This window comes from Varanus komodoensis, unplaced genomic scaffold (genome assembly GCF_004798865.1).
Source record: "Varanus komodoensis strain SLA01 unplaced genomic scaffold, ASM479886v1 scaffold32, whole genome shotgun sequence".
NCBI lineage: Eukaryota > Metazoa > Chordata > Lepidosauria > Squamata > Varanidae > Varanus > Varanus komodoensis.
In genome coordinates, this window is record NW_025335798.1 from 25179932 (window position 1) to 25205133 (window position 25202).

Below are 25202 nucleotides of genomic sequence, written 5' to 3' on the forward strand. Positions count from 1 at the left end.
TATGAAAATAATGTAGTAGGATGAGAAAGCTGGAAAACTAGGAAACATAAGATGAAGTTCTGTGTTGCTGAAAAATGGAAGGGGTAAGTCAACTTCTAGTACTAATATGTTAAAGTTTAGGTTGAAGAAAGAGTTCAAAAGGTAAAAGCCTTACACTAAAAGGTGAACTGGGAATATTTTTTGTTAGAAAGCATAAATCATTAACACATCTAAAGTCATTTAAAAAAAACTTGAATTCAAGTCTTTCTCCCTCCTCTTTTTTTGAATACCGAGCTAATGTGTTCTTGATTGCGTTTGACTCTCTCCATCTCAGGAGTGACAGGAGTTGGGGTTGCTTTCCCTATATTGTCTTTGTACCACACCTGTGGGATAGAAGAGTAATCTGATAAGCCAGTAGTAAAATTACACATATTTATATTATTGAAGCACTGTGGTAGCTTTTATTTGTGATTATTTTGCCAGGTGTTTGTGTTAGGGTTTTAAAACAATGCACAACAGCACCCTTTCTTTTCTCCTGAGAAAACAAGGGCTAGTTTTGTTTTAATGAGTTATGCATCTTTTGAAGTATATGCAATTGTTGCATCTATCAACAATAGGCAATTTGCAAAGCAGTTGAGGTGGTGAGAGAATAAACTGTTACTTTTGGAGGGGGATTGAAGAGAAGACATAGGAAGGAAGGGAATGTTAAAAGGTTGTAGAATGTGACACTATCCTCGAGCAAACAGTGTAAGTCCATTGACAAGAAGGAGCTAAGATGACAGGGAAAAAGTTAATTCAGGATACAAAGCATAATTAAAATAACTCTTTTCCCAGGAGTACCGAGCTAAAGATTTCTTGGTTGTGTTTGACTCTTTCAATCTCTGGAGTGACAGGAGTTGGTATCCCTGTCCCTAGGCTTTCTTTGTATAGGACCTGTATGAGGAGAAGGGATTACAGAATAAAATGAAAGGAAAGGAAAGAAAAACAAGAGTTAATTGAGGGTTGCCCAAAAAGATAGTCTTAAACCTCCTTGGTATGAGTCTCATGCTTTCACAAATACCATATGAGCATTGTGTCCATGTCATATTTCCACAATATTTTTTCCAGTGGTTTCTTCCCTTTTCCAGAGATCGTCACCTACATATAATATACAAATAATGTTCTCCATCAAGTGTAGGCACAGTTAAGATCCATTTATTTGATGGAATAAGTTAATTATGTTCTTAACAGTCAGACTAAAGTCAGCAGGACTTAAATGTGTCTAATAGGTGACCATGCTCAAGGACCTAACCCTCCCCACCCACTCACCCCAATTGAAATTTCATGATGGTTTAAAAGCTGGATGAGTTTAAGCTTGAATTTACATATGGGCTTTGTAAAGTTTATGTTTTCTTATACAGATGGATATTCTTGCAGATTTATCTTTTCTTAATTATGCATGTAACATAAAATGCCCCTTGCAGTAGATAATCTAGAGATTCATCATAGGATATTTTGATCACATTATACCACAAGCCATTATGCTGACATCAGCCAGTTTCTATATAAGCTTTGTTTTGTCATGCTAAAATCACAGGAGACTTAGCCATGAAAAGAGCAAAGAAACCACTGTGAAATATATCACAGGGTAAACATTTTCCAGGTAGAAATATAACATGTAGTAAGCTTAGAAAGGTGGAGGTTGAAGAACGAACTGTGAATGTTCGAATTATATAGAATCTACATATTCTGAATGTTAATTGCAGAATTTCTTATTAGTTATTTGGCTTGACACACTTTTAATGGAGAATGTACTGTATTTCAACCCTGTTGGAGATTCAGACCATACGATTTTTATGATGTCACGCAGAACAAAACAACAACTTTTTAAAAATCAAGGTGATTGAAAAAAGAAAAACAGTTGGAACAATGAGAAAAACTATTAACAAAATGCTGGATTATTGATAAAAAGATTAAGATGCAAAAATGTAAATAAGGTGACTGGTAACTGAATATGGTAGGCTGGATATTTGTTCTAAAAGTCAATTACATGTAAGGAAATGGAATGAGTACTTAATAAAGTTAGTCTTAAAAGGGTCAGAATGGAACCTTATCTTTGAATAAATATGATATTAAAGTTCTATTCAATGTATGTAAATCTCTGAGGCAACAATGTCCAGTTCTCCTGTCTCCAGTTGCTCTAGCCCTGCATACGTGGGCCTATTTGAAGCGTGTATATTGATCAGTGAAGTATGTGTTGAAGTCACATTTAAAGCTACTGATTTTACTTTCTTTGTTTGAGGTCCTCTGTAAAATGACCCATGAATATCTGCTTTGATCATGCATTCTGTACTCTGCCATAATAGAGAGGATGTAGATCTCATGTGAAGACTTTACGCACACTGTGGCAAAGGCATGTAGTTCCCAGCACAGACAAGACCTCAAACACATGGAATATTGATGTGAGCCGCCCCGAGGCTTCGGCGAATGGGGCGGCATAAAAATGTTTTAATAAATAAATAAATAAATTCATGGAAGCAGACACAAAGTTGCCTCCTTCCCCCAAATCACCCATATATGGCTGTGTCCATCTATGCAGAGACATGATAGCTATGGTTATAAAATTAATATGCCATAGTAACAGGGAAAAGCCAGGTACCCGGCTCTGGTTGGGGTTAATTCTCCCCCATGAAAGTCAATATGGACAAAGCCAGAACAAAGTTAAATTGGTGGTACATTTTGGTTGGCTCGGATGATATATGTTACATTTAATGGTAAAAAAATTAAACCCTGCAGTGGTATTTAATGAATATAAAGAACTGTGTGCAAATAAATACTGAACAGAATATTTTGTTGAACTAGTTAATTAGCAAAGAGGTTGACATGGCATTGTCTCAGCAATCTGCAAAACATCCTATGGATCATTTTGATGTATGAGAAAGGCAAATAAACAATAAAGTTCATAACAGAGAACCAGCTGACTGAGGGACAGAATGGTCCCTCAATGGTTACTTTGTACTACTTCTGCCACCGTAGCATCAGTCTGTCTACAACACTGTAGTACCGCCCTCATTGACTGGGGCTTTGTTAACTGCAGATGGTGTAGTACTGAAAACAAATTTTTTTCCCCAGTATTTTAGAGAAAATAACTTTTCAAGAAAACAGGTTTAGGCTTTTAACCTGGTTTAGGGGTCTGCTTTCTCCAAAACGCAGAATATTGTTGCTACGTGCCATCAACGTTGTCTCCAGCTTATGGCCACAAGCCTTGCTGCACCCACACTAGTCCTTTTCCATCTTCCATACCCCTCATTTACAGCTACAGGCCGGTCCTCCCACCTGCCTTATGGGTTGCTAGCTGCAGCAGCAGTGGCAGCAGTGAGAGATTTTCCTTGACGTGCTGGTTATCAGTGTGCCATATGCAGTTACATATGGGAAACATGGGAAATTTCCCCAAGGAAAAGTAACAGGTTACGGTGTCCTTGGCAAAGAAGAGACTTTCCAATGCTAACATTATTGCCAGAACCAGTGGCTGAGTAAAAGGGGTAGAGAAAAAGGGGCTTGAAAGATCATGACAGAATGGGAACAAAGAACTTGAGAACTGAGTGGGTGAGTGGTGTAGTAAGGGGTTCAATCATATTATAGCTCAGATTAAAATCAGATCCGGAGAACATGTATGGGATTGTAATACTTCCCTTGCATTTCCAAGGCCAGAAAGACAAATTTAAGCAACATCACTGACAGCACACTCCTTTACCAGTCTATTGAAAAGTAAGTCCCCTTTATTGCGGGATTATTCTTGTACTGCAAATTTAAAACCATAACACACAATCCTATGCATATCTCCTTGGTTTCCTTCAGCTGGACTTACTTGCTGATGAGAATATACAGGATTGTGGTCTCATCCAGTGGCAAAGAATCTGAGCCAATCGTCTTTAATGTATAAGTAAAACAAAGTATTTGGAGAATAATGTAATTTGAAGTAATATCTTTTCACAACCAAAATAATATTAGCATATGATCCAGTTAAAGAGAGGTACTTTTAAATTCCATTGATTTTAATGGGTTATTTTAAGTATGTATTTTTTCTCGCACGCTAAAATCAAAGGAAACTAGTATTACTTAACATTGGTTGGATTGTGCCCTAATATACAGAGAAAAACTTGTCTTTTAACTACCGCTGTTTTCTTTCCATACATATTTACAATAACTACCAGAATGAATTGGGAGCAAGTTCTGCACTATCCAAGAAATAAAAGGAAATAATGGATAAAGGGGATAAAATCACTGATTAAGCAATTCAACTACTAAAACCAAGTTTGATTATAAAAATCAATGTATTTTATGTTATTGAGGAGGAGTTAAGTTTGGTAAGGGTTAATTAAATTTTTAAGGGAGTTAAATGGCATTTTTATTACAAAAATACCGAGCTAAAGTTTTCTTGATTGCGTTTGACTCTCTCCATCTCTGGAGTAATAGGTGTTGGGGTTCCAGTCCCTAAATGTTCTTTGTACAACACCTGTGTGACAAGGGAAGTGTCAAAAATAGAAAAAATTATCTGATGCATTTAAAAATACATGATCAACATAGAGAACACAATGCAACTTGTCAGTTTCTCATATGCAGTCCAGAATGCATGTAAAAAACACAACAAAAACCACAAAAAGTCCAAAAAACAAAAATACACTGCATATTTCAACAGTTCTTGTCATTAAATGTGCATTACAGCCCAACCAAACATAATTAGGTTGAATCCATGTATGCACTTAAGAGGTGCAGGGGTGGCATAGTTCTCCTGAACATGGTGCATACAGTAGCACAACTGAAATTTGGCCTTGAATGGCACAATCTGTGACACGAGAATCTAGCACTCATTGACCTGGGTATACTGGATCAGTATCCTAGCATTAGCAGAAAGTTATAAGTGCCAATAATAACTAATATTATTAGTTATAGATATGCATAGGATGGGTCCAACACATACTCTGTGTGCATAGTCAAATAATTTAATGTAACTTTTGCATGAAATTAGGAACATTTTGCCACCTCTGCTGTTTTTTCACATTCTCCCTTGTTGCCACAAAGTAAATGGCAATAACCAGAGACCTTCTTCTGGTACAAAAGTCATTTGAAGGACTGCTGACATGGAGTTGCATCCAGGATCTGCTTTTTGGGGATGGGAGGGCAGTGCTCATGGAAAACACCTCTCTCTAGTTTGTGGGATTCCTTACTCTCATCCTGCATCAGTCTACTCCATCTAGCAGGATCCTCTGACACGCTTGTACTATTACCTGGGCTGGAGGTGCTTCTGCAGAGAGAAGAGGGCAGGGAAGTCTGCCTCTACCATCCCAGTTGCATATACAAAGGGCCAACCATTAGAACATGCAACCTTAAGAAAGGTGGGAGCAGCATCAAGGGCCAGAATATGTTTCTTGCTCTCGTTTTCTCAGCCTGTTTTGCTGTCATGAAGAAAAGGCTATAGGATGAGTCGAGGGAATAAGCTATCCTACAGATGTTTCAGAAGAAGGATCTGGAAATGGGTGCAGAGAGGACAGTCACTGCGGCAGTGTGTTGTGGGCAACTATGGAGGAATAATAAGGATCCCCATATTACGGTGATGAAGGTATTGGCATGGATAACTGAGATACATGGCCATTTAGCCCAAGGAATTCAGTACACTACAGCTCCATTCTTTTTTCTTTTTCTTTTTAACACTGCTGCAGTTCCAGTTAGCAAGTCTAGCAGTTTCCAAACTTACATTTATCAGCAATAGATTAACAACATGAACAGAATTAACATTTTATGATTCTACTTAAAAAAATGTTAGGGTTTTATTTTAACCTCTCACTGCATCAACACATGGATGCCAAAGGCTATTAGAAACATATTCTGTTATAGGGATACAAGAAGTTCACTCTGAATATCATTTGTTTTAAAACAAATAATATTATCTTATATTGGAGAGGCAAGAAGAGGAAAAGAATATCAGAAGGAGAGTTAAAAATCACTGCAGAAGTATGGCAAAGTTAGTGCTTTAATGCTTCGCTTCAGTGACTAACATTTTAGTGATTCAACTAACATGATGAGCTAATATTCAGTGTTTTGTGGAAGGATTAAGATATAAAGAAATATTTAGCATGGGATGGTGATGGTTAACGGGTTTTATTCATAGATATTTTGCAATGTACCGAGCTAATGTTCTCCTGATTACGCTTGACTCTCTCCATTTCTGGGGTAACAGGAGTTGCCATTCCTGCCCCCAAGTCTTCTTTGTAAAGCACCTGTAAGGGTACAATGAAGTATCCACAAAAGACACTAGAACAGATGTGATAGTTACAATGGTATCATGACTAGTACTTTGTAGTAACGGTGCATGTTTAATCCCATGCTTTGACTAGTACTGAAAGCAGAAAGCACAGAATCATTATAGATTATTCATTAAATGTGAATTGAAAAGGAGGTCAGATACAGCAGTTAAAGGAAGCAAATGTGTGGAAGAGGAAGGCAGTGTTAATTTTATTGAAGATGATAGGTATATTTTTTCTTTTAAAAATTATTTTCTTTTAAATAATGATTTTAATGTGCATGATGTTGTAAATTAAAAGGTTAAAGCACAAAAATGGCATGTAGCACAATGTAGAGAGGTTAGAATGTTATTTTTTTGTTTAAGATGAGTTGTTAAGGTAGTTCTGATTTCATTGACAAATACCGAGCTAATGTGTTCTTGATTGCGTTTGACTCTCTCTATCTCTGGAGTAACGGGTATCGGAGTTCCTTGCCCTGTATTCTCTTTGTACAAAACCTGTAGAATACAAACACCCACAAAGGTGAGAAGGAAGGAGGACAGCTAGTCACAAAAGCCTGTGCACAATGCAGAATGTTGGTTAACACATGTTGGTTATTTTGCATACTGATATTCGAGCATTGAACCCAGGGGCAGGGGTGTTGCAAAATCGCCCAATTAGCAAGCTTTCCACTCTGCCTGAAGGAATGGTGTGTCATGTTGACAAGAGTTGCTGTCTTAATTCCATCAGTATTTTGTGTTGTTAGGACTCTTTGAGATATCTCCAAGGAAGAGCTCCAGACTCTTGCATCTACAGGTAGTAGATGAGGTAGTACCTCTTTCATAATGTAGTTTCTGTTTAACTCCCTGATTTGGTTGGGGAAGTCCAACATCCAGAAACTCTCCTTTGATCAAAACAGATTATATTACTGGTATTGAAGAAATGTGATGTTTGCACAGCATTCTCTGTTATGAGAGTGGATCTGAGCCATAATCTAGGGCCAAATTTAGGAAAAGGTATCTAATGTGATTAAAACATTATTTTAATATCAACTATTGTCAAATCCTTTTGTTTTTGTTTTAAAAATGATAAAAAAATGAAAGTTTTTGTCAGGTTTTTGAAAAACATATTCAATGTCCTGCATTTCACTCCTTTAAAAAATGTCCCCTTCTCCAATCAGAAAAAACCCCCCACAGTTAATTGAAAAAGACATTCAGTCAGTTCAAAACATCATAAAGTAAGCAGAGGCAAATCTAATGTTAGAAACAGGCATTGTAGTGCCTGACTTGAAACTGGATTATGCAAAAATAAATTCGGAAAACAATTAGTACTGCAAAGAGCTCAGGGAAAGGGGAAAAGTACAAAGGTAATGAGAGGAGAAAGGAAGATTTACTGGTATAGCTTCATATTTTCATGATAATTGTCAGCACAGTTCTCTCACTGAAACACTCAAGAGGCCCATGAATTAGGAATCCATGCTTGCTTAGGCAGAATTCCCTTGTTTTCCTGGCAAATCTGCAATACAGCAGTACACTTACTTACACTGTAAGTTACAGGAGGTGCTCCTAGTAAAGGATATGAAATCACCTCAGCTATTTATGCCACTTAGGATGTGGCCAATTAAGATGTTATTACCTTATTAAATAAGAGAAAAGGTTGAATTAAGTAAGCATGGATACAATATGTGGAATTTCAGAACCAAGAATCAGGTGAAATAGGTGCTCAGATTTGCTGAATCATTTTGCCATACACTGTTATATAAAGAGTTTAAATAGGTAGAAATAATTAAATATACTGAGTAATAGTACCAAGGCCACATGCACTTAAACCTGTTGATGTGAACGGGCTCAGGTACATGACACTTTGTTTTGCATTATGTCCAGAGTGTCTCTGGACGAGCAGGTAAGTAGGACAATCTGAAGATGTTGGGGTACCACTACAAGGAAGCCAATTGTAAATTATCTGTTTTGCTTTTGCCTCCTTGGGTCTTGTCATTTAGACTTTTGGTGCTTCACTGTCTGGTCAGCATTAAATAGGTTGATATCCTTCTCTCAAGAAATGCAAAAATCAGTTGCCAAAGCTTCTGGAAGTTAAACCTTGGGTAACAGTAGAGGACTGCTTTTGTAAGAGGACTGCTTCTCTAAGCCAGAGGCCTGATGATGAAGGCACAGGTTAGCAAGGGGGATAAAAGGCTGTTTAGTAATGTGACCAGCAGCACACTCTTGCACACAAATGAGCATAGAAAATAATCAGCCACTACCGAGCTGATGTGCTTCTGAGTTTCCTTGACACGTTTTACTTCAGGAAGATCAGGAATCGGAGTTCCTTTTCCAATGTGTTCCTTGTACTTAATCTACAAAGTTATGTGCAGTTCAGAAGAAACAAGACAAAGCAAAAATCAACTTACATTATCCACGTAAGACATACATATCCATTGCACATGAGAGTACAGAGAAAATAAGCAATGTAAGCTCCCACCCACTTGTGGGAGCTAAAAGCACTGCATGCATCCATATGGAAGGGCCCACATCAAGCCTGGGATCTGTAGAAAATTAGGCAACAATGTCTTTGCAGAAATGTGAAATGTGATTACAATGCTATCTACAATTCAATAGCAGCAGAAGGGTCATGGGTGAACACCAAAACCAAAACGAAACAAAACCACTTTATCAGTCAACACGTATAAGAGTTTGGAATGAGGTGGTTGAATGACAACTAGTACACTGTCTTTTGTTCATGGAGTTCATCATGAAGCTTCTCTTTAATAATCCCTGGCCCCATCTTCTAGGGGCCAGACAGACAATGCTGAGTAGATTTTCAGAGAGCAGCAGAGTATGCTTATATGTTTATGGAACTTCTCTGCTGCAATCCAATGCGCTACTGTTATCAAGTTGCTACTCTAGCTATTGCCAATAATGAATTCCTTCCACCTGAGTTACACACCAGTATGAAGTTCGCCAGGATGTGTAGGAAAGTATGATCATTCAGTTCAAATGATCCTACTTTCCTTGGCTTATTCACACTGGAACATATTAAAATAAGTTAAAGTTCCATAGTCCTCTGATGCAAACAATAAACTTTTGAGTTGAATCCAGACAGTCATTGTTAGAGTAAGCCTATTGAAATCAATGGGACTTAAATAAGTCATGACTAAAGTCTGATTTACTGCAGTAAGTCTAACTCTAAGCATGACTAAGCTTGGATCCAACCCAAGAAAAATTACTCTATGAGGAAATCCAGACTTAAATATTGACAAGAAAACCTTTGTTTCGAGGACTTGGATGGATTTTTACTTTGGATCAGTTGTTGGTCCTGATGACAACTCTCTGCCAGTTTTTACTTTGTGTGCTAACTATAAATTGCCAATGATGGCTGAATGACAGTATTGCAGTTGAAACATTTGTTTCAGGTCTGGCCCGCTTGCTTTTTTCAGCTTCAAAGCTGCCTGTGTTCTTGCAAGTATTGAGACTGAACGGCTACATTGGCCTACCATCTTTATAAATAAATATCTTTATCTCTTTATTATATTTATATCTGCCTTTTTCCTTTAAAGGAACTCAAGGTGGCTTACATAATCGTCCTCTTCCTCTCAATAATATCCTCACAACAACTCTTAGGTTAGGTCTAAGAGTCAATGACTGGCCCAAAGTCACCCAATCAGCTTTCTGGATGCATGGGGACCACAATGCAGCTCTCCTAGATTCTGTGCTACAATACACTGGCTCCATTATTTATTAATGATACACACTGGATCTTAAACAAGAATGGAATGATAAATTAGGGCACCCCATTTTCCCCAATCAATGGAATAATTCATTGTTATCTATTTTGGAAGAGGAAACAGATCTCAGGTTACATTTCAGCAAAAATTAATTTTTCACATATCTTGGAGGCCACAGTATCTTTTTGACAAGGGCTTAATTAAATCAGCCAACTGTGTGAAAGCATAATGCAGCTAATGATCTCTTATTTATTTGATTTGACAATTCCCAATGTTTGCTTCCTTTTGGGAGGAGGTAATAATTCTGTTAGATTTTGGAATTAATGTTCTTTCATATTCAGTGATATACATGACCTTCTTAATTACCTACCATCTCTTGGAATTTAAGACAAGGTCAATGCAAATGGATTCTCCATACACTTTTGATATTGAAAGTATTAATACTATAAAACTGAAAGGATAAACAAGAAATTGCAATAACACAATGTGTGGAAGACTGAATGAAATTTGATTTTCAAATGGAGGATCTATAGGTGCAATTTACAAATCAATTAATATTCAAATTTGGGCTGCCTGTGTTAAAGTTTATGCATAATTATCTTTAACAATAGTAGTAGGTCTTGCTACATACAAATATATAGGAACAAAAGACATACCTGTATTTAGTGTTATGAATTTCTTTAAATATTACGTAACAAAACATAGTATTTTATTTTACTTTTACTGTGTTGTTTAGTTTTTGTTCTGTAACACACAATTAAAAAACAGGTTTTTTTAAAAAAGTCTGGATCCAAGCCATCATACATGCAGGGGATCTTCCATATCAACAAAAGGAAATCTCCACAGGTCATTGCCTAACTCAGAAGGCATGGAGATTCCACCTACATGTAGCTCTAATTTAAGTCTTATTAACTAGATACAGTAATTCTGCAGCAATTCTTTATATATTCATGTGAGTCTCTAGAGAGATCTGTTTGCTCTGATTAGGATTAGGATTAAATACTACTGAAACCAGAACCATGAGCTAGTCAAGTGTAACTTAAGCCCCATTCAACTTGTGGGATTATGGTGAAATTCTCCACAGAGCATTTTCCAAACTCAGGGGCTTATATGAGTGCCCAATGCACGGTCTGAGGAATGGCAGCAGTAATCTCTGCTGCCACCATGTCACATGCTCTGCACTTTACCCGGGTGTCTCCTCTTGGACATATAGATTTAACATCAGGGAGGGGGTGGAAGGAAGCTGGAGGGCTGATTGGAATATCTGTATTTATTATCCACTTTTTATACTCACTTTAAGATGGCATCTTGTTCTATCCAACATGGATGAGTCATACATAACACTAATACAAATGTCGTTTTACCTTTTTTTAACAAAATGTAAAAAAAGGAAAGGAAGACATTGTATAAAATACAATCACAGTGATTTTTTTTTAAATGTCACACAATATACACAACGAGAGATAAAGGAGGTTGAATCAGGGAGAAAAAAAAATAAAAGAAGAAAAATAGCAAACACAACATTTCTCCAAAAAATCACTACCAATTGTAAAACTCTGTGACTATATTTTCTGACAGGAACATCATATTAGCATTCTGGATAAGATAATAAAGTGAATATAATTTCCATTTTTTTATTAAAGAATAAACATTAGTTGAACATTAGAAAATGTTAATAGTTAAGAGTTTTCATAATGTGAATCATACTTTAAATATAGAAGTAAAGATAGAAAGGGCAAGCTAGTTAGCAAATTATATTTCAGTTGAAGGCATTGGTTTTTTCATGTTATTTGAATAGGTTTGCAAGTTATTCCAAAAGGGTTGTTAGGATCATGTAAGGCAGATGAAGTTTTATAAGTTGGAACAGCAAAGGGTAAGGTTGTTAAAAAAAATCCATCAGGGTTTGTACCGTGCTTATTGCATCCTGGGTTTGTTTAATTCTCTGCATCTCAGGCGTCTTTTCAATAGCTGTTCCTGTTCCAATATCTTCTTTATATAAAATCTTAACCAAGACAACAAGATTGAGCATAGAAAACAACATTGTAACTTGCTACACAAAGACTACAAAACAGTGGAAATTCAAGCAGCAAGAAAGTTTTGACTGGTCTCTCATAACAAATGCATACACACAGCAGTCTGAGGAGAATGTCCATAGGCAAAATTAAAAAAAAAATAAGTTCAACCTACTATTCTTAGTTGTAGGTACACAGCAATCACAAAGAGAAAGAAACCAGAGCTTTAAAAAGAAGGCCAGATTTGCTAGAATTGGCAAAATAGCTTTGCCCAAGACAGGTTTTAGGTAAATTTTGTGGCCAGGATCCCCAGAAACTGACTGCATTCATTTGAAGGAAATTCAGAGGGCATCTTCTGGCCATGCTGTGTCAAACAATGCATTATTTTTTTAATAACAGCTTTTTGGTACTATAGAGGGGAAGGAGCCCCCCAAATATCCTGCTCCAGATTTTATGTATTACAATTAAATCATGTCTTGCAACTTTCCACTGCTTTGGTCAGACACCCAGCAGTAATCACAACCAATAAAGACATCACATAATGACAGTGTTTCTCAAGTTGGGTGACCTCTGTGCTTAAAATATACTAAGAACAATGACCAGCTAAAAGAGGACCCAACAAGTTGCAAACAATTAAATCCGAAAAGACAAAGCAAGCCAGGAACACCGCAAGCCAGCACATAGCTTGCACGGTCACATGGTAAAACAAGGACAGCCCATCTTTAATACCATGAGCACACGTGCTGAACTCCTTTGGCTGCATAGCCAAAAAGTAGCTGAGCAAAAGAAGGTGTGAAGACAGCTCCATCTAATGAGAATAAGAGTCCTAGAAATGATAAGGTTCTGTTTCTATGCACTGCGACATACAAGCTTAGGCTCAAAGAATGCACTGCCTTACGAGCAATAGGCCACTGTAGTGTTTTAATTTCTTTTTCCCCTCAAAAGTAAGTGCAGGGGACCCTAGCCACAGTCCTGACCTGGACTAAGGGGGCATGCCAAAGAATAAGCCATTTGTACTGATGGCTCACTAATGTAAATTGTAACTGCAGGACCACTTTAGGGTCAAAGCTTTATAGGCCCCCTGCCCCCTGCATTAGTTCCTGATCTGGATTAAGATCTGGGCTTACTTTGGAATAAAAAAGACCAAAGGATGAAGCTGCTAGCTACAAGTTTAAAGTAATGTGTGGTTTGACACTTGTCATATGCAAGGAGCTTCATTGGTATCCAAAAAAATTCTCACAGGTGGAAGCATTTGCAACACCAAAGCAATGATACTGTGTGTGGTAATAGAAGGTTACCGTGCTGAAGTTCTTCTGGTTTTCTTTAACTCGTAGTATTTCTGGTGTTTCATTTACAACTGTGACTTTTCCTTTGCTGTCCTGAAGATCATGTTGGTACTGAAGCTGTTCAATGAAAACAAATTTTAGTTGCTCTTGCAGAACAATTCAGCATTGCTTGTTTATAACTTAACTTGTTAAAAATACACAACAGGTAATGATGCTAAAATCTGCATCCTAACAAGACACATATTTCATTTTGGGCATTCCCCTCAGTTCAGCCACTCTGTACACATGGGAATTCCTTGATTGCCTTTTTTTTTGGCAGAAAGGCAGAATAGAAATAAAATAAAGAAACAAACACCTTTCCCAAAGAGATTTGGTTCCTTGCCATGCTGTTATCATTCAGTAGCACTTAAAAACATATTTCATTGTACAGCTTCTGGGATACAAACAAGTGCTCTGTTTCATTTGAGCTGATTGTGCTGACAAGTGTATTGTAGCCATTGTATCTTGGTGATTCTAGAGTTATTATATAAATGAAATGTGTGTGTTGTAGTTTGTTTTATGTAGGCCGTTAACTGTCTTGAGCTCTCTGTGAGGAACGGCAAGATATAAACTAAACAAAGCACTCAGCCAAATAAAAATATACATACCATGCTAAAGTTCTTTTGGTTCTCCCGAACTCTCTGCATTTCCGGTGTTTCTAGAACAGGCACATAGTATTGCATCGTCCTCTCTGCATCCTCCTTATACTTTTTCTGTGGGCAAGGTAAAAATTAACAAGCACACACACACATTATACTGGCAACATGAAACAATATTTTTTAGAAAATCTATATGTGCAGTATCTAAGCAATAATTCACAAAGTAATGTTTCCAGCAATTGTGTGAAATATTAATAATTATCACATCAAAGAAGTACTTATCAACTGGAAGAAAACTGGCACACCACTAGCTTTTTCTACAGCCTATTATATTGACTAATACATTTTTTGAATATAATTATATTCATGCTGGTGCTAATAGAAGGTTATTCAAGGTTGTAAATTATTGTTTTGCAACCTAACCCATAGGCCACTTGACAAATCGGTAATATACAGTTCAGGTGGAAACCTAAGATGTTTTAAGTGTACATCTAAGCATTCAAAGTGTGGATGTGACAAATACAATGCAAATGTATGAATCATGCAGGGATGCTTTTTAGACACTGTGATTGGCTGTAGTAGGATTTTATGTATTCCTACCTTCGGCTGCAAACTCAAGATTTCTTCTGCATAATGTGTGAAATGGGCCATAGGAGAGATCAGGCAAAGAACATTTATTATATAATGCTTGGAAAGATGGAGAATGACAACCCATCACCTTCTGAGATAAGATGACTCTCAGGCACATATTTATAGTTTCAGATCAGTGAGGACCAATGATTCTCCAATTCTATGATAGTTAAACTAGAAAATAAATTTGACTCTTAATTTTATCAGATCTTCCAAATATATTAGATGTTGTCTGTGACAGTGAAAGCCAGAGCAATACTTTAAAAATATATGGAGCATCATAACAATGTGGCACCTATTCTACGGATTTACGTGAAGTCATTCTTTTAATTTATTTATGACATGTAAATGTCATCTTCCAAGGAACATGGCGTTCTCAGGCTGCCTACTATCTAGTCCAACATCTGCTTTGCTTCTGCTTTTGCTTGTTTTTTCAGTTATGCCTATGAAATTATGATCTTCTGTTATGAAGGGCCCAACCATTAAAATAAAGGATCTCTATTAAATTTATATATATACACACACACACACACACACACAGCAATATTAGGAGAACCTGGAGGAATGTTCTCCATGGAGTCGCAAGGAGTTGGGCACGACTTTGCAACTGAACAACAACAGCAACATTGAAACAAAAGCCATCATTACCTGACTGGATAAGTTCTTCACATTGTGGGCGTGGATGATATCTGGAGTGTCGACAACTGTAGTATAGTTGACCTTTTCCATTTCTGCAGATTGCTTGTATTTAATCTGTTGGTGGAAAGGTCACAGGTAGCTATTTGTAATGACTACATTTATAAATACAGTTTCCCTTGGGGGAGCTATTAATAAAGCTGTTCTCACTGACCTGGCTAGCAATGTCTGTGGCATTCTTTGCCCTCATATAGTCAGGTGTTTCCAATGCAAGGTCTGTCAGGCCCCTTCCTTTGATTTCCATCTCCAGAGCTCTCTTGTACTCTTTCTATAGTTAAAGGAAAATGAGAAAGATGAGGGTTCACAAGGGGGCAGGATTATCATGCTGATCTTGAGGAGACCCTGTGCTGGCCTACACTCTCTGCGTAGTATGTTCAGGGGCTGGAGGAGCTGCCACGGGAGGAAGAGTGGGGAGGTCTAGCATAAATGAGTGGGGCAAAACCCACTGCATAGATTTGAGACCTTTTTATTCACTCAGGCCTTTTCAGAGTATTAACTGCTGTGTGCTTTATTTTTTAATATTTACTATTTTAATATTCTTAATATTTAATAGTGAATTGTAAAATCCTTTTGTTTCTAGAAAATAATGATTTGCTCAGTTATTAATCTCTTCTAAATACTGAGTGTTTGTTGTTGGTTTAAAGCAATGATAATTTTTATTGCTGAATTTATGATTTGTTTCATTGTTTTTGCTTGTATTATGTACACCATCCAGAGAGCATCAATTATTGAGTCGCTCACAAATTAATGAATGGATGGATACATTAATGGAAAAGGTTATGCCGTATTTTGGATTCATCTACATGTTCTGAGACTTCTAACCAATGTGCAGAAGGAGTGAGGTGTTGGGTTCCCAGGCAGCTCATGCCTTGTCAGGGAAGTCACGACATAGTGGTGTGCCTCACCTCATTCAAGATGTAAGTTGCATTCTTTGCTCTGATTAAGTCTGGGGTCTCTTCCAGGATGGTTAGACCTTTACCTTTGACACCTTCTTCCAAATCTCTCCTGTATTCTTTCTAGAGTGAAAAACAGGAAAAAATGAAAGAAAATGGAGAAACAGAGAAAGAGAGAACGAGAGAGGGAGAGACAAGGAGAGACAGAGGCAGATAGAATATGTGCTTGGAGAGGTGAAAATAAATGAAAAAAGCCAACAGAATAATTTCAGATTATTTCAAAGCAACAAACTGTTATAGTATTTTATAAAAACACACAGATTAACACAACAGGCTTGATTTTAAAAATTCACAATGCATAGAGTGGAACAATCTACTCCATCAACAGAAAAACATAGATGTTGCTAATATAATTAACAATTAGTAAATAAAAAGGAGTAGAACAAGCCACAAACACAAATTAAATTATATGTAAGGCTAATAGTTAAGCCTGCTAAGAACAGGAGTGAAGGGACTCCTTTGGTGAGGGCAATTAGTGGAACTAGTTGGGTTGTTCATAGCAGAAGACAAAAGAGTAGCCGCTACCTCGCTTGCTATTTTGGTGGCATATTTGACATGCAATAAAGATGGTGTGATCTCCAGACCAGTAAGGTTCCTGCCTTTAATGGACTCTTCAAAATCTTTTTTATATTCTTTCTGATAGGAGTTGAAAGAAAAAAAGAAGGAGGGAAAATGGATTTATTTTGAAACAGTACAAAGTAGGCCAGCAAGAAGAAAAGTTCCCAGTTATCCTGCAGTGTTAGTTAGTCTTGCTGCTGTGGCAAATTTCTGCTATTTTGTTATTTGGAGTTTGTTGGTGTTCTGCTATATTACAAATGACCATTCTGTGTAACTGACCCAAGGGGGCTTTGGATAAACAAGACATTCACAAAACAAAGTACTCCCATCATAAAATATCATTAACTCTTATGCTGGTGTGGAAATGCATATTAACCCAGTGAAGGTATATGCATCTCAATATCCCTTTTCCTCTCCCTTAAACCCTGGTCAAATGGCCAGTTACACTATTACACTACATTACAGTATTTTGAAGGGCCGTGTAATGAAAACAATGGACAAAATCACTCAGACATTACAACCAAGTTTCTTCTATAGAGATCTTTCATCACACTGTGTGAGTTTATGCTGGGACCAAACAGGATCTAAACTTCACTCACTTTACAAAATGACTTTGGAAGGAACAGAATTAGTGCCAATATTGGGGGTGGGAGTGAGAATGGGTTGGGGATACTGCAAAGATAGTCAGTAATTTTTAATGCTGAAACATACTGGTGGCATGTCTGAAGGGAACAGAATGTACTTGTCTATGTTGGGGAAGGTTAAACTGATGGAGTGAATGGCATAGAAAGGGCACCCACTGAGCTTGTTCCAGCAGTGTTTCCCTGACATAGCTAGGTCCTTCCGTTTCCCTTCAGTGATAAAAGTCCTGTAGTGGTAAATGTTAAAGGCCTTTAACACAAGACGTCACAGGTGAATTTAGATGCCTGAATGCCTAAAGATGAACATTGGCGCTGACTGAGCACTTATTATATCAGCAATTATATCGGAAATGAGAATCAGAAATTATATGGGTTTGGCATCCTTTCCATCAGTTTTATTCATTTATATATCTCAAAGGAATAACAAACAGTAACAAATTTAGGCGTACCACGTTAAAGTCAATTTGTTTATACTCTTTCTAATTATACAGTCACTCTGTTTGGTACACACAAGATTATCTCATGAAATTATTACTCTTCATCTGGCCTTACCTCGCTTTGCATTTGCTGAGCCTCCCTAGCAGTGATGTACGTTGGTGTTTCAAAGTCCAGCATAGGCTTTCCTCTTTCCTTTTCATATTTTTCCTTGTACTTTACCTGCAAGAGGAAGATGAATGTTATCCCACTGTATTACTATGGTGTATAAACAGGGGTACAGAAATGGTCCTGCAGGGAAGGCGAGTGCCTGTTCTTTATTTTAAAAGTCAGCCATACAAAGTGACAGCTCAGTGGCCTGTGAGGTGAGAGACAGGTCACTTCACTTCACATCACAGAGCAGAGCATGAGACACTAAATGCCACTTTCAAGGACTGCAGGGAAGCCAGTCTTCTATATCATCACAGCAACATGGTTGATGTCTTCATATGGTGGACTCTACGTTTCGACATAATGTAGGAATAAGCAACTATATCACTTGACAGTATCACAGCGTCACACAAACTGAAACCCAGGCAATGTATGAATCAGATCTTACAGAATGTCTGAAAACCAAGATGTGAGGGTATTGTTTAGTTAACTGGCAGAAAATGTGTGAACAGAGAGAGTTGGAAAATCTATCAAGCGGCTCTAACATGCAACACAAAATTTGAGGCCATTTTTACGATTTAATTTTTAAGAAATGGATTGCACTTAAGTTCACCAAGAAATTGGTTGCAAGTGATTATAGGGTCTAATCCAATATTTGCTGCTGTACTGCACAGACAAGGAGTGCACAAGTCAGGCTACATCGCCACCATTGACGTAACAGTGGCTTTAACCAATGTCATGGCTTTTTTGTAAGCTGGCAATCAATGTGATAGAAAGAGGTAGCTGGGAGTTTTAATTAGTAGTCTAAGCATCTCTGCAGAACTACAACTCCCAAAATCCCTTTGAGGAAGCAACTTTTTCATTTGTGCTGCAGCGTACCCATGGTGTATTATTTATCCAGGAGAGAGTTTAACTTTATACAATTTATAGCATGCTGCATTTTAAAGAAGTAGTACATTTTTCACTGCCTTGTTGTCAGATTGGCCCTGGAGTGTGCTAGAATGACAATATCATGTGGACAATGGGTTGCAACATGATGTGAGAGGAGAGACTCTTCTCTGACTTACTATGCTCTGGAGCTCTGAGGCCTCCTTCAGATGGACCTGCTCAAGGTTATCTGGGACCACGTGGTAGTGACCTTTGCTCTTCTCATATTGCTTCTTGTACTGGTACTAAAGGGAAGGCGTCAAAAACCACCTCAATAATAAGAATAAAAAATCCTAACCAGATCAGCTCTCTAGGCCCAGCTAATCCAACATTTCAGTGGTCAGACAAGAAATCAAAACTGCATTTCAAAAAAGGAGGAAGAAGAAAGAAAGAAAGAAAGAAAGAAAGAAAGAAAGAAAGAAAGAAAGGCATCAAAGGAAAAAAAGAAGAAAAGCCCAGACTAATACTGAAGCTCTCTGGGATATTTGCTTGTCCTTTGCAATATTTTGCAGGAAAGGACAAGGTCTTGTAAATGAAAACAAAAACCAAAAAACCCCAAAATTAAGAAGAAGGAAACAAAGAAATATAATAAATAGTTGGCACAATTAAAATTGGATGTTGCAATGGGGCTTCTTCTCTTGTTAGCTTAATCATCATGCTGTGCTCTAACAGCAGGTTGATAAATTTCAGAAAAGCAGATTAATTTTGAAAAGGTTGTAAAAGATGAAGAGCTACAAATGCTAGTAGTAAGTACAAAAATATGAAAGCAAGAAAAAAACATATTTTTGTTAGTCAAAAATGTAAGTTTAAAATGTCATTAAAATTGGTTAGAAGTTTTACAATATTAGCATTTCTACAGCTAATAGAAAATTCCCTAGAGACCAGAGGTATTAATGTTGCTAGTCCACATGGGGAGTTTTCATTAGGTAGGAGAGAAGAGATCACTACCAGGTGATGTCCTAGGAACAGTGAAGGAGGAAAACTGTTACAGAAGCTGTTAGCAGCGATTATCTCAGGAAGGCAAATGGGATGGGATGTTAAATAAAACAGATCCGGACTTAGGTATGTGGCTTACAGAACTGGCAAGCTGGCTGGTGCTCAACACGTGATTCATAGCGAGAGATTCAGACATGTCTGTCACAGGTTTGTGAAGCTTCTTCAAGTCTGCCTTATATTTAACCTGTGAGAAAAATATATATAAATATATATTTATATAAATATATATATTTGTAAATACATAAACATTCAATAAAAATGTGAACAATGCATAGAGAGATAACATGTGAAGGTTATGGTCTTCCAATGTATTGGCTATCCTCTTATGAATTGCAGGTTTTAAAAGAAGTGTTGCCCTGCAGATGGAGAATTCACACTACTTTTTGTGCTGACACTAAAAGCACAGTGTCAAAAGCCTCCTCCATCAGATGAGCATGATGGAGCATCATCAGCATCAGATGAGTTTTCTAGGCCTAGCTAATCCCAACATTTCAATAGGCAGGCAAGAAATAAAAAGTGCATTAAAGAAAAAGAAAAAGAAAGAAAAGCATCAAAGCGTTTTGTGTTTTGTTTTGTTTACCACTAACGGTGTTTTATCAGCAGTAAAGAGGAAACAGGCATGTCAGGAAAGATTAGGGGAGGCCTTGGATCTGCAGTACCCAACGCCCCTCAACATGCTCTTGCCTGCTCCAAAAGAGAGAAACACAGTGCTAATCCCAGAACTGGTGTAGTCAGTTTGCGTCTTACAATTGCCAATGGGAAGGAAATGTTCTGCAAAATGGAAGACACACATTGCACCTTCCGGGGCTAAGGAAGTGGTCGTTCTGCTGCCATATCCTCAAACAGGAAAATTATGCCTTAAGAAAGCTAGGGGGTGGTTGATGAAGAGGAAAGCAAAGGGAAAGAGCAAGCTGGGTGTGAATAGAGAACAGAAGCCCTTTAGGGGATAATATGGCAGGTTTAGAATGAGACACACAGAGAGAGTCAGATCTGGACAGTGCCCTTTTGCTGACTCTTTGGGGATCTGATATGAGGAAATGAACTCTCCTGTAATATTTAAGCTGTTTGCTTCTTTCTGTGCTTAGTCTAGGTATATTTGCAAATAAACTCAGATGTATTATATACATTTGTAATAAGCCAAATATCAGAAAATGACACAAGACTCCAGGGTTCTCCTTCCATGGCAAACCAAACCTGAGTAAGTGGTGAACTTTTTGGTACTTGAGCGCACATGGTGTTTCAAGATGCTGCAAGGGTGATTACTCAGACTTACCTCACTAGCAATGTTATGAGCATCTTTTAAGGTTTTGTAGATCTTGCTTTCCTTTAGGTCATATTGTGGCCTTTTCCCTTTCTCCTTGTCGAACCTTTCTTTGTATTTCACCTAATTCCAAAAGAACAAACATTAAGACTAGTCCTGAATGTTAGCTTGTTTGGTGCCTAGAAAAAGTCCACATTCAAGTTGTCCAAAGTGAACCTGCTGGCAAGCAGACATGTCAAAAGATGCATAGCATAACAGCTCTTCAAAACAGAAGATACCATCGCAACAGTCAAGATAATCCACTTGATAACATAACGTAGACACATGCTACATTTAGAAGATGATGTCTGCCTCTTTCATTCAGTGGTTGTATTTCAGCTCCACAATTTAAGTATATAATTCACTCATTGAAAGGAGTTTAAAGAAAGCTTGTGAAAGTGCAACAAGGGGCAAATTAGGGTTTATTTAAAATGGTTCTAAAATGGACATTGTACAAAATCATGATACAGAATGCTGCGTAATAGAAACATCTGCACCAGGCATCATCTTTGTACACATGTCAGTGCAGACTTTTATTTATGGTGTTATTTACATGTTGGTAGTTTTAATTATGAATTTTTATTTCTAATTTTTAGTTGGTATTTCACTTGATGAATTTTAAAATTTTAATCATTATTTATACATGTTGTCCAATCTGGTTATGCAGCTGGAGGGCACCAGGTAAGGAAAGGCTGCACAATATGGTCTATTCTTTAAAACGGGTATAGACAGAATGTATATGTGGATCTACTGGCAGTTTTCTGAGTGATTTATCAGCAAGGATTTTTTACTTTCAATAGTTTAACAATAGCAACAAAATATCCCCCATACCCTGTCCAAAATTATACTGAGGAATTGAAAAGGGCTTTAATTTTTGTGTGGAAAAACTATAGTCTCAGATCACTTCTGGTACCCAAAATACATTCCTGGCCTTAGGATTCCTTAATTCTAATGTTATGCCTTTTGCAACTAGCTAAAGTTGGTGGTTCTCTGGGTTGTAGCAAAACAAAACAAAGAAGTAAAAAAGTATTATGCACTTCTACTTGAAATGTCCCACTGATTGGTAGTTCACTTTTCCTTAGCAGAGCATCTGAAATATCCATGTACTGACAATGGATATAGATAGATACATCCAGATTGCTTTAATTCTAATGAGAGAATAACCATTTTTAACAAAGAAGACACTTTTTAACAAGTTGAACTTGTTACTGGGTATAACCTCCAAGTGCATAGTTACTTATGCTGCTACTTCTTCCTGTTAATAGCATGCTAAGTGTACAGAGCAAGGTTCTTAAGACTTAGGATGCAACTCTATGCAAAGTTAGACAGAAAAAATGGCCTACAACTCCCGGCATGCTACAGCCATAGAATTGTCTAAGCTTGCACAAGATTCCACCTTTAAAAGCTTCATAAACAAAGTGATCAAGTAACTTGAAAAAAGAAGCAAAATATTAGATATTCACTGCTGGAAAAGTAAAGAGCTGATTGACATAACTGATGAAAGGAATATGTCATGCTGGGGTCAATGCACATCACTGGAAATAAATACATACATTTATTTTAACATTGGTAAATGTGAAGAGGCCACAGTACAAATTATATTCCATGGGTTTGGACTTTTTACACACATTGGCAAGTTCTTCCACACAATGCAGAACCATTCATGCTGAATAGCTGCATCTTTTGGAGTTGGATTGACAAAAGATGTTGGTGATTATATTCAATTGCCATTCAAGCCTATAGGTTAGATTTCTTTACAAGAAAAGTATACAACTCAGTAGCTAATGATGCACTTCAGAAGGGACATGACTGTTCTCACAATGACATACATGAGATACGATGAAGGGTGGGGGGACAAACGAAAACATAATTGGCACGATCCAGAGAGGTATTTCATATGTTCTTACGAGGTAGGTGACATCGCATTTTTTAATGAAAGCTAGTGCCACATGATACAAACTGCTTTCTAATGTTATCTTATTCTTTGGCTTCTAAATACTTAGTCATGTGGTGTGGCGCCTACTGTTAGTAACAACAAGCTAAAAGCTGTCCTGGACAGACAAAGATAATACTTTTGTTCTTAAGAGTAAGTAACAGCATATTACTCCTGAGTTGGTCCTTGAACCACCTTAAGAAATCCAGGTAATACATAAAGATGTACTAGAATGTTGTTTCTGTTCACAAATCATATCCTGTTTGCAATCCTGAATGTGAATATGAACAAAAAGGATTTTTTTTGCAAGAAATGTTCACAAATTCCCAAATGTATGACTGAATTAAAAATATGTATTTGTGTGCATACTTTGAAAAACACATTTTAAAAAAATACAAACACTTCAGTCAATGGGGAGAAAGTGAACACTTTTGAAACACTTCCTAGATCATATGCCAAGCCACTTGGTATATCTCCATCAATCACATTGTTTGTTTGGGGATTTTTAAAGCAAGCTTTCAAGAGTATACAGACTTCAGCACACTGTTCTGAATTGAAATGATGAATCCACATGTTTGTGCACCCTTTTTAACAAAATAATTATCATTTCAACTTTGTGAATTAATTATCTCCTCACTGCATCTGCAAATCCTTGCTCTGTGGACAATGCACTATAGACATTGAGGTCTCAGATGTGTAAGCCTTTCCAATTCATTTCAATGTAAGGAACTAGTTCCTTTCCCACTAAGGAATGTACATGTGAGGGTGGAATCCACTGAAATGAATGGAGAAAACCATACATAGCCTGAACGTTTAAGTATAGAATGGAAGGCCTGCACAACTGAGGAGAAATCATTTAAAATGAGTCCCTACTATTAGAGGTTTATACCAAGATTGCTTGGTATTACTAGATAAACAACATGACAAGAAGTTTATTTTGTAAAACTGAAATTTAGAGTATGAAGTAATGAATGATAAGCGAAAGGGAAGAATTTACTAACAGATTAAAACAACAATCAGCGACATAACTATAAGACACGACATATAGAGAGGGTACCAACAACAGTGACAAACAAACCTCATATGAAAAGGTTAGCAAGTTGTGATGTTGCATTATCAAATAAGCACCTCCCCCCATACACACACAAAAATCAAATAAGCACCTCCCCCCATACACATACAACATCAAAGATAGGTCACATTTAGGCCTGCTCCAAAATGAATGGCTTCTTTCGAGAACAGAAAACTACCCTTAAATGTTTTCCAAGAAGTCACAAGAATCTAAAAGCACAATAGATGAACACCCTTATTACTGGAAGGGCCTGTCACCAAAAAGAAAAAAGAAGTGTTTTCATTACAAATTCTTGATTTTTCTCACAAATAAGACAGGGTGATTTTTATGACATGCTCTTGCTGATACATGCAGTAACGGCAAAGAGAAATTAAAAATAAAACATCCCCCTTTTTCCTTATGAAACCTATGTCCAAAATGTAGATCGTTACGGAGAAAAGATAATGTTTTCATTCTAAATCATCTGAGAGTGAGTGGGGAAGGATAATCAGGGAATAGCTATCACAAAGTAAGAGCGCTCAATGGTAATTTAGTGATAAGTTTGGAGCTAGTTCCAAATCTCTGACATATTACTATTCATCACTGTTGTCTGGTGATAAATATTTCCTGATCATCCTTCAGGGGCTTTAAAATTCTACTTCAGGAGACCCGGGGAAGGAGACCCTCAGCATCCTTGGGAGTTTATCTGGCCTTGTTTCATGAATGAAAGCTTGTCCATCACTACTGCACTGGGAACTGTTGGGTGCAACCCAGTAATATTCTTAGTTTATGCATGAGAACAATGAAGTCCATGAAGCAGCAGGCTGAAGTGAGGAAATGAATGGGCACAGGAATGGCCTGGTGCTTGAATACTTTGTAGTAGCATTTCACAGCAATTTAAAGGAAATTTCCATTAGATTACAAAATCCGGGCAGGTAAGAGTGTGTGTGTGTGCATAAGTGGGGAGCAACAAGTTCTTCAGCCAGCACTTTTTTCATTCAAGCAAAGCTGGAATGCTGCAGTTGCTAATGATCAG

General features: G+C 37.3%; 1 protein-coding gene and 1 long non-coding RNA gene across 10 annotated transcripts in view; one reads left to right on the top strand and one right to left on the bottom strand.

Annotated features, from left to right (window-relative positions):
• NEB (nebulin) overlaps nucleotides 1–25202 on the bottom strand; it is a 92722-nt gene that overhangs the window by 11041 nt on the left and 56479 nt on the right. For 3 of the 9 annotated variants that reach the window (XM_044438111.1, XM_044438108.1, XM_044438117.1), the window contains 17 exons: nucleotides 21156–21266; nucleotides 19962–20066; nucleotides 19027–19131; nucleotides 17927–18031; nucleotides 16701–16811; nucleotides 16128–16238; nucleotides 15377–15490; nucleotides 15175–15279; nucleotides 13906–14010; nucleotides 13271–13375; nucleotides 11870–11962; nucleotides 8500–8592; nucleotides 6665–6757; nucleotides 6144–6236; nucleotides 4382–4474; nucleotides 820–912; nucleotides 270–362 (listed from right to left, as the gene is read on the bottom strand). In XM_044438111.1, coding sequence (XP_044294046.1) covers nucleotides 270–362; nucleotides 820–912; nucleotides 4382–4474; nucleotides 6144–6236; nucleotides 6665–6757; nucleotides 8500–8592; nucleotides 11870–11962; nucleotides 13271–13375; nucleotides 13906–14010; nucleotides 15175–15279; nucleotides 15377–15490; nucleotides 16128–16238; nucleotides 16701–16811; nucleotides 17927–18031; nucleotides 19027–19131; nucleotides 19962–20066; nucleotides 21156–21266 — 1728 coding nt within the window. The remainder of the gene's footprint in view (nucleotides 1–269; nucleotides 363–819; nucleotides 913–4381; nucleotides 4475–6143; nucleotides 6237–6664; nucleotides 6758–8499; nucleotides 8593–11869; nucleotides 11963–13270; nucleotides 13376–13905; nucleotides 14011–15174; nucleotides 15280–15376; nucleotides 15491–16127; nucleotides 16239–16700; nucleotides 16812–17926; nucleotides 18032–19026; nucleotides 19132–19961; nucleotides 20067–21155; nucleotides 21267–25202) is intronic. The other 6 variants (XM_044438116.1, XM_044438113.1, XM_044438110.1 and 3 more) reach the window with 5 other exon arrangements.
• On the top strand, nucleotides 15502–16672 carry LOC123027355. The gene is made up of 3 exons (XR_006415503.1): nucleotides 15502–15590; nucleotides 15938–16139; nucleotides 16243–16672. It is a non-coding gene; the product is annotated as an uncharacterized LOC123027355 (long non-coding RNA).